Genomic DNA, 9,535 nt, shown 5'->3' with positions numbered 1-9,535 from the left:
GAGAATAAAACTCTACAACCATCTAATAATCAATGAAATGAAATAGTGAGAAAGGAACTCAGCAAAATATCAGGGATGCACGCAAACAATCATGTTTAAAAACACTGACAATAAAGACAATATGAGAATATTTTTAAAAAACTCATATGATTAAAATAAATAAAAATGGGCATTCTAGAAATTAATATCCACATCTTTAATATTAAAGTTTTTTAAGCTGATCATGGGACATCTTTGGAAAAAAATTGGTATTTAAGTAAAATGAAAGGCAAGATGATTGTTGCTGATTAACAGATTCATTGTCATCAGAAATAACATTAGGTATAAAAATTTCCCAAAGTAAAAATAAAGTTCCCAGGCCCATATAAATCAGAGATTTTTGTGCCTCATTATATTCTCTCGACAATTCAGATTGGGTCTCAGTAGGATAATGTAGCATTTGGGGAAAAAGATGCAAGCCAAGAGACCAGCCCCAGAGGCCAAAATGGAGAAGATCTCCACGGCCACCATGGACTTCCCTTTGGTGCTCAGGTAGGTGGGGAGGAAGGAGATCCAAACACTGCAAAAGACCAACATACTAAAAGTAATGAACTTCGCTTCGTTAAAGCTGTCGGGCAGTTTCCTAGCCAGAAAGGCTACCATGAAACTCACAAGGGCAAGGAAACCCAGGTAGGCAAGGACAGTATAAAACATCCAAGCTGAGCCTTCATTACATTCCAAGATGGCCTCTCCTACTAAGGAGTGGAAGTCCATGTTGGGATATGGGGGAGAGCTTACAAGCCATGTGGCACAAAGAACTGCTTGGATTAGGGGACAGACTAAGATAATGGAGTTGGTCAGTGGTTTTCCTAAGAGTTTCCTTGCCTTGTTTCCTGGCTTGGTGGCCATGAAGGCCAAAACCACCATGACAGTTTTTGCCAACACAGAGGAAACTGCAAGAGAAAAGAGAATGGCAAAGGTAATTTGTCGCAAAAGACAAGTGAGTTTTCTGGGTCTCCCAATGAAGAGGAAGGAGCAGAGGAAGCAGAGCAGGAGAGAGACCAGGAGGATGTAGGTGAGATCTCGGTTGTTTGCCTTGACGATCGGTGTGTCACAATGTTTATGGAAAATTGCTAGGACTGACAATGTGATAAAAGAGAGAAAGATAGTAAGAGATGCTAAAGTGTATCCCAGGGTATCTTCATAGGAGAGGAAGTGGATCTTCTTGGCAACACAGTGGTCCTTGTCCTTGTTGGGATATTGGTCTTCTGGGCAGGGGTCACAGCGAGCTGCATCTGAAATGAAGAATCTGTCTAAATATTTCATGCACAATCATAGTAAGAATTATACATCCTGCCTCATATCTCAGATGTGACTCCTTTCCACATTGGTCAATTCAATAAGAAAGGAATGGAAGGACCCTCTGGGAAACTTTTTGTGCCATGTAAAAATCAAAATGTCTTTCTTCAAAATGAGCCTGGAGGATCAGTTGCTCAGAGATTGAGATCTCTGCCTCTGTAATCACCAGATACCTGTTACAATACTTTTTCAAGAGAGAGAGAATCAGGGGTGGTTTTTGGCAGATAGTACTGCCAGTTCACTCAGGGGCACACCCTGTGCACGCTTGATGCACCTTGATGTGCGCTGTGCATGTATGCACACACATGCAAACTGCACTAAAAATTTCTCTGCATATGTGCAGAAGCAAAAAGGAAGATGGGGCAAACTGGGTAAATTTTGTGAGGAGAGCAATCTTGCCAATCCTAGTTCCTCAGAGATAGGAAATTAAACTTGGGGGGGGGGAGGTTTCACAACAATTTGCATCTGTATTGTGAAGCATGTCAAACCAACCACAAATCACCCAAATCTCTTAATATTTTAATATATCGAATGGCTTCCTTGATCCTGGAAGATCTCCATTTGAAGGTTGCTCTACCTGTTTGATTAGAAATGGTGCCTTCTGGACAAGGGTCACATTTGTAGCAGCAAACCTGTTCACCCTCTGGAACTGTTCGCTTCTCACCTGCCTGGCACCTCTTCTTGCCACACCTGGCAAAGGGAACCTTCTAAGAGAGAAAAGAGAAAAGTTTGAGATGATCTAATCAAAGATCATGCATCATTTAATTTCCACACTGAGATCTCCATCTTCAAAAGGTCTTTAGGAGAACGGGTTCATCATCCTGAAACATCAACCAGAAGAGTTCCTGGGGAATTGAGACCAGTGGCATTATCAGCTAACCAATTGATGTTTGTGACTGGCACTTATCTCATGTAAAGAAGTTAAAGAAGAGCCTTGGTGTTGCAGTGGTTAGAATTTGTAGACTAATTCTACTGACTGCCAACATTTCAATTCTCTTCAGCTCAAGGTTGATTCATCCTTCCATCCTTCCAAGTTTGGTTAAATGAGGACCCAGATTGTTGGGGCAATATACTGACTCTGTGGACCATTTAGAGATGGCTGTAAAGTACTATAAAACGGTATATAAATCTTAGTGGTATTGCTATTGCTAAAGGTAGTCCCCACTTATTGAACCTAATTGAGACACTAACCCTTGAGCCACAGTGTACCAGAAAGCTTTAGTTGTCCCAGCATCATAGCACAGCATGAAGTCCCTTCTGCTCCCATATTGCCTCAAATTGCAAAGCTCACAGTCATCCTGGCCAAAATTATGGTGCAAAGACCCAACTGCAGCCACCATCATCACCCTGCAGTCTAAGTCCTTGCAATTATCTGCTCCTTCGCTCTACTTGTGTTCCTGATGAAGCCATCCCAGCCATGCCATTTGGGAGGAAACTCTTGTCTACATGGGGCTATTTCCCAAGAAGTAAATCACCATGAGTGACCTTGGGAAGAAAGCTTTATGCATGTCCAGAAGAACATGAGCCTTTTTTTGAATTCAGGACATTTCCTTTCAACCCACCTTTTTGGCCCAGATGATTGCATTGGAGTTGATGGTGAAATCCTGGCCTTGGGAAAGCCTGGGATCCATTTGCCCAACTTTCATGTAGACAAAAGATTGATTGGGGAGGAAAATCCAGTTGAGAAGATCATAACGAGCAGACATTGGTCCATTTTCTAAGAAAGAGACTTCATTTCCATCACTGTTATTGAACCTGATGTTCTTCAAATAGGCAAGAAACTGAAAGAAAAGGGACCATTGAAAAGTGGAATAATTAAAAATGAGACATCATGAATTCTATCATTATCAGCTGACCATCATTTTAGGAGATAATTACAAATCTTTGAAGCTTTACATGTTAGCTTGATGGATAACTGAGTGATCAGAAGCATCATGAAATCATGTGAATCTCATATTGGAGAATTAGAGATGGATCTCCCTAACAGTGAGGATGATTAACCAATGGAAAAGCTTGCTTTTAGAAGTTGAGGGTGCTTCATTACTGGAGGTTTCTAAGAAGAGACTGGACTGCCACCTATCGGAAATGGTATGTTTCAACAGGGGGTTGGACTAGAAGACCCTAACCCTAACCCAAGGAAGGTGCCTTCCAGCTCTACTCTGATATATTGAAAAGAGAACCCTGATTAATGAAACATGGTGGCACAGTAGTTAGAATGCAGTATTGCAGGCTACTTCTCCTGAATACCAATTGCCAGCAGTTTGACAGTTCAATTCTCACTGGCTCAAGGTTGCCTCAGACTTGCATCATTCCGAGGCTAGTAAAACAAAGACCCAGATTGTTGGGGACAATATATTGACTATGTAAACCACTGAGAGATCACTGTAAAGTACTTTAAAGAGGGCTGTAACTCTCCGTGAAGCTTTATATAAGTCTAAATGCTAAAGGTCGGTGTAGCTGGTGAAGTATTTTAATGAAGATTCAGGTTAATGTCAGGTTTCCAAATAGCATTCAAAATTAAATCAGAGTACGAGGCAAAGGATTCCTCAAAGTTCCAGTTTATCAAGAGAGCCGTGTTGGCACGTCTGGGAAAACCTGAATCTGAAGGCTTCCCGATTTTCTCCACCTGGTTGAAAGTTCAAGATCTTGCCCCCACACCCACATCACATAATCCACTCTTCCACTGCCATGTTGGCAGTTCCACCCTTTGAGCCTCTGCTTTGCTGCTGCTTTGGCTGCCATTGAAACGGGGAGGCGGGGCATGGTATTTTGGAGGGGAATACTAATTGTGCTGGAGGAGGAATCTGGAGTTTCTGCTGTCTGTCTTACTGCGCATGTGGAGGAGGTTTCCCGCCAAGGCCAACGGCACCGACGTTCCATCTTGGTGATGCCTTTTGAAGTTATCTCACACCTGACACTTGGGAGAATTATGATTGGACTGTAACTGTGATGCCAAGGGGTGGGGAATGGGTTATTCTATATATCATTTGCTTTCACGCCTAAATAATCAGTCTTCACTTTGCTACGCTTCTAATCATTTATAATTAGTAAAAGTACACTTGATTTCTATCAATGGAGTCTCGTGGTTTTCTTTCCTAATTATTCAATGGAGGAGTGCTGACACACCCATTCAGTTCTGGTCAGGTGTAGAGGGGCAAAGACAAAAAATGACCTTGGCTTTCTAGAAAGAATTTTGTTATAGCTATGTAGCATCTCACTCCTTACCTTTTCCCACAATAGAAAATGCATAGTAGAATGATAGAAAGTGTGGCAGGCCAAAGATCCAGAAGAAAGATAGCTGCAGGTCTAGCGGCTAGTTCTATTGCTAATAATCTCAAAAGAAAAAGAAGGAGATCTTTTCATCACTTTGCATTGGAGCCCTTCAGTGAGTGCTGAGATTCACAGGGGCTCCATTCACACAGTAAGCTGAGCAATCCAAAGAAAGCAGCTAAACAAATGGACCTTGGTCACTCAGGATGCTCAGTCGTTAAAAACAAAGCAAGTCAAAATAAATTGAGGCTAGCATCTTATTACAGGTTGGGTGCAGGCAGCATGCAAGAAGAAACTTTGGTGGTTCTTCAGATCTGGCCAGAGTTTCACTAGTCTGTTGAAACATCTTGCATAAAGGCAACCAGATGTTACATCTCTTGCTCTGGGTTGACATCTCCTACCTGGAATAGGGTTTCATCCCATAAAAATCAGATAACCATTCAAGATCTCTCAGGACTTTGTAGGAAGAATGTTTCTTATCTTATTGAAAACTGGTTTAGTTATGCATTGTCTTTTTAATCAAACCATTATAGTTATTTTATCATATTTTAATAATTGCTGTTTGTTTGCTATTTTATAATTTAGTTTATTTTCAGATATAATTAACTGGGTGACACGGACATAAATTAAGGAAGAAATGTCTATGGGAAATTCTATTGGAAAATCTGTGGACTGGATAAAATTCAGAGAAATTACCTGCCATGACTGGACATTTGTGATCCTTTTTCCAAGCCACATCATGGCTGGTTGTGCTCCTGATCTATGCATTGTATGCAGAGCATGTGCCACAGCATGAATGGCATTGTAGATGTTGTAACTTTCACCTGTCATGCTTGTTTCAAACATGTAAGAGGGCACATTTTTAAAATTCTCCTTTCCTGTACAGTGTTTTCCCCCCTTTGGAAGGATCAGTCCTGGTCTGTGGAACTTGCAGGCAAAAATCCTTTCCCACCATAGAGGGAGAAAGACATCTCCTTGGGGGTTCAAAGGGTCTAAAGACAGAAGGATATGCCTGAATTCTGGGATATCAGGGCTTTGATCCCTGAAATGGAAAGTACCATGGAAAGGCCTTAGAAATCTCAACGTTTTGTGAGATGCGCTTATTTCCCAGTGGGAAGTCAGGATCCAAACAAGTCTAAGTGTGAAATTACTCTCATTTTCCAAATAATAGAGAGAGATATATATAGTTTTAATACATTTGGATTCTCCAAATAAAATAATCACCTCAGCTTTATTCCAGGTTGGGATTAAAGAAACACACTTTTTTCCTGATAAAAGAGCAGATACAGATTCCAACAGGTGAGTGAAGGCCAGGCAGATCTCCTTCTCCTTCAGCATTGGCACCAAAGTAGAGATGAAAAGTTCTCCATTGTCATTTTCAGGGGCCACCAGCCCAACCCAGTTCCACTGGAAATATAGGAGCAGCCGAACTAAACCCACATACTGTGGAAATTCATTGGGGCTGATCCGGAAAAAGGAAGGAAAAGCAGTTCTGTCTCCTTGAGTGAACTTGAGGAAGTGAAAACCGAACTGCAGAAAAGGAGAGCCTTGTCATAATTTTTAGGACAATATTTTATGCTGATGTTAAGGGTCAGTATCAGAAGCTTTTTGCCCTGCCAGTTCAATGGATTCATTTTGAATGGAGTGAGAGGCTTCCAATTACAATTACAAATTCAGATTTCAACAAGTGTGTGATCATGCAGCTGAATGCTTTTTCTCTGCTATGTATAAAGAAGATTCATTTATTTTACAACTCTACTTTGCTTAAGCATTAATAAATATTTTTTAATCTATCTCTTCCCTTTAACTGAGCTGAATTCCCTGTGACCAGAATGTTATATCTGACCTGCATCTTTGTATGCCAAATCTGCCATCTTCAGCCTGGCGCCTCACGGGCATCCTGCCATCAATGGCTGTGGGGTAGAGTGGTGGGCATGAGGAAAGAAATGGGCAATAAACCTGTGTGAGTAATTCATGACAAATAGGGAAGGGGGAATGGCGGCTTGATGAAGAACAGAGAAGCTCAGAATCAGTTTGTGCCAGCCCTCAAGGCTATGCACCATGAGGAAGAATTTGGATTACCCCAAACAACTCAGCCCTCTCTAATCACCTAGGTGAATCTTCATTGGCTGAAGACAAACTGGTCATGGAGGGAGGACAGCGATGAGGGAAAACATTTTGTATTTTTTTCATGCCAGAAACATTGTTCTGGCCAGACTTTATGGCAGCCAGTAACCTTCAGTAGGAGAACCTATCACTTCAACTAAATGAAGTTGAGGGTCCTTCTTTCCTAAGGGAGCTACCTGGGGAAGGTCTGACATTGGAAAACTTGTGGGTCTGTAAGGCTGTTCTACACCCTCAACTGGGATAGCTATAGAGTCCCCTTGCTCCTTCCATCAAACTGTGCTTGAATCACATCTGGTTTGTTCAGTTTTCCACCTCAGCCGCCTTTCTCTCTTCCACCCATTCCTTTTGCTTTCCTCCCTGCAATACAGGTGTGGTCCTTTGCTCTCTTAAAATGTCAACAAACCCAATCCGTAAGGAAGGAAAACTCACAAGAGCAGACTTGGGTCTTTCCTAAGACAAGGATAAACCTTGTGAAGAGTATAACTGACATAGTTTGCCTGGCTCTAATATATGAGAAGCCAAGGTAATAAACCATCAACGTGATTCACACAATAAACCAGACTGAAGCATGGTTACATTTACATTGCATTAGGAAAAAACTCATTCAGGAAAGCATTTCAGAAATACTTTATTACCTGTTTGCAATGTGGGTATAAAGAAATGTATCCTGATACAAAATATACAACATGAATTCAACAGTGGCATCTTGTAATTCCTCAAATCACGTAGTCCAGATTTTCCTCAAGTAACTTTGGCTTCATCTGTGACTTCTGTGTCTTGTTTTCTGCTTGCTCTATACTGCTACCCTACCTAACCTCTTTACCTGTGGAACCTTGAAGATGCTGAAGATGGAGGCCATCTGCCTTGAGTATTGGGAGTTGACATCTCCAACAACAGAGAGCAATGCATCTTGCTTGTCACATTTGTAACCTGGAACCATTTGACCTCGTGTAGACAGAAGAGAGAGGCTGTTCCAGGAAATCCTCCTAACGGTCTCCTTATTGTCAAAAATATGGAAGCCGAGGGTGATGTTGGGAAGCAGAACCAAATCCTTGTTGATTTTTGTGACTGCATGTACCAAGGCCAGAATTAGCAGATAATTCTTGAATTCAACGCTATAAAGAGAAAACATTGGGAAATATTAGAGAGAAGCTTTTGTGTGCTAAGGGAGGTTGTTTTTCCTTTATTGCATTTGTATGTGTGTCCCCCAGTCTTTGAGGTGGTGAATATATTTGTTGTGATTCTTTGGATAAGAAAATGGGATTAAGAAGATTTGGTGGATGGACCATCCACTTGAAACCATGGTCCATTAGAGAGCGGCAGAGAAGTTTACACCTTTACATCCCTAAACAGCCATGACTGCTCCACATGAGAAATATCTTTAATAGATTTGGCCATTTGATTAACCCTTTGAAGGGTGTTTCAGCTCTGGAACCACTCAGTTCACAATACTGCACTGAAGGCCACAAGATAGATTAGCTATCCATTGTAATTGGATTTGCCTTTTTTTTTTAGTTTTCCAACATGACTTTTTTTGACCTAATAAATAATAAATGACCTTTCTCACTAACCCAGTGCAATTTCTGACATATATACCCTTCCTCAGTTTTTCTGTTTATCATTTTCCTGATGAAACTGGTACATTCTACACTATTTTAGAAGAATGCTTCTTTATCCAGGAAAGCACCAAGGCTTCTGAATCTGAAAGCATCATTAGAATATTAATTTAGGAAAGGAGTTTTCTGAATCCCAAACAAAGCAGAATTTTTTCTAATCCATTCCCTTCCAAGTGAAACTTACCTTATTGTAATTCTTGTCTTTAATGGCTCACGGTCAAACTCCATCATTTCATAGAGAGCAAACTTTTCCAGGAGCAAATTCCCACCAATAATGAGATCCCCAGACTTGTAGTAGTCCTTTACAATTTGCAGAGGGTTCCTTGCTACACATACGGTTTGCATTATCTTCTGAGTTGTTGAAGGCAGGAGCCAAAGGAGAAGCAGCAGGAGAGGCAGACCATTCATTATTCTCACCTTCCTTCCTAGATCACAAATCAAAATTTGTTGAGAAGCAGAACTGCAAGTGGCTCCCACAAAATCCCACCAAGTTATTTGCAGAAAAGAAGCAGAGTGTGCCACATGGGTAGCCTTGAGGCTAATTAATAGCAAGTTAGCTTTCTCTTACCTATTCTGAGTTGTCACTGAAGACAAAACTGAGCCCAATTCAGTTTCATGGATCGAAAGAAATGACTTGTTTGCAAAACAACCTAAAGTGAAATGTCCAGCTTCCTTTGGGAGACTTCAGACATTATTTCTTTTAAGCAAGTTTTATCTTGGAAGACATCTGTGGGTAAAAATCTATGTGGTATTCATTAAGAATTACTATACTTCTGATAATTGCAAAGAAGAGCAACATCCTACACACTTAGCAATTTCCTTCATGCACCAGAAGGGGGAAAACATGTTTGTGTCTCTTGTTCTTCATCCAAAGAGCAGATGGAATTTAGGGTCAGGGTCCAGGTGGGATTTGGCCTACTTGAAACCCCTCAGCACCTGCATTCAAGATGGAGTCTGGCTTGTGCCAGGGTTTTTTTTCCAGATAGGGCTAAACATGGTGATGAGTTGTAGCCTTGCAAAATTGACCAATAATGCAGGTGTTTGTAGAAGAAACATTGTATTTATTCTTACATGGTTAGGGATGATATAGAAGCTCAGTTCTCTTATACCCCTTACAAATAGTGAGTGTGGGACTCAAGATATAAGCCTAATTTAAACTCTATGGAGATTCTCAGTAATCCAGG

The 9,535-nt window shown here is 41.0% G+C and overlaps 1 protein-coding gene across 1 annotated transcript; it reads right to left on the bottom strand.

Annotated features, from left to right (window-relative positions):
- Window positions 1-213: 213 nt before the first annotated feature.
- On the bottom strand, window positions 214-8,696 carry LOC148049905 (vomeronasal type-2 receptor 26-like). Its single transcript, XM_087705263.1, has 6 exons — window positions 8,536-8,696; window positions 7,559-7,850; window positions 5,305-6,138; window positions 2,901-3,119; window positions 1,916-2,045; window positions 214-1,274 (listed from the first exon to the last, which is right to left on the bottom strand). The coding sequence occupies exons 1-6, from the start codon at window positions 8,694-8,696 to the stop codon at window positions 370-372; spliced, it is 2,541 nt and encodes an 846-aa protein (XP_087561389.1). The 3' UTR covers window positions 214-369.
- Between the last annotated feature and the right edge of the window lie 839 nt (window positions 8,697-9,535).

The sequence above is a fragment of the Thamnophis sirtalis genome, unplaced genomic scaffold, assembly GCF_051295495.1.
Source record: "Thamnophis sirtalis isolate CommonGarterSnake01/CBP01778 unplaced genomic scaffold, rThaSir2_p1.2 scaffold_1, whole genome shotgun sequence".
NCBI classification, from domain to species: Eukaryota; Metazoa; Chordata; class Lepidosauria; order Squamata; family Natricidae; genus Thamnophis; species Thamnophis sirtalis.
Note: the sequence above shows the minus strand (reverse complement) of the source record. Positions and strands in the feature narration are given on the sequence as shown.

Excerpts from the sequence above, each read along its gene's own strand:
- LOC148049905 (XM_087705263.1), bottom strand. The coding sequence starts at position 8,696 with ATGCAAACCGTATGTGTAGCAAGGAACCCTCTGCAAATTGTAAAGGAC. Across the intron at positions 6,139-7,558 it reads GCATCTTCAAGGTTCCACAG|TTCGGTTTTCACTTCCTCAA; the intron begins GTAAAGAGGTTA and ends CCTTTTCTGCAG. Across the intron at positions 3,120-5,304 it reads CAAATGTCCAGTCATGGCAG|TTTCTTGCCTATTTGAAGAA; the intron begins GTAATTTCTCTG and ends CTTTTCTTTCAG.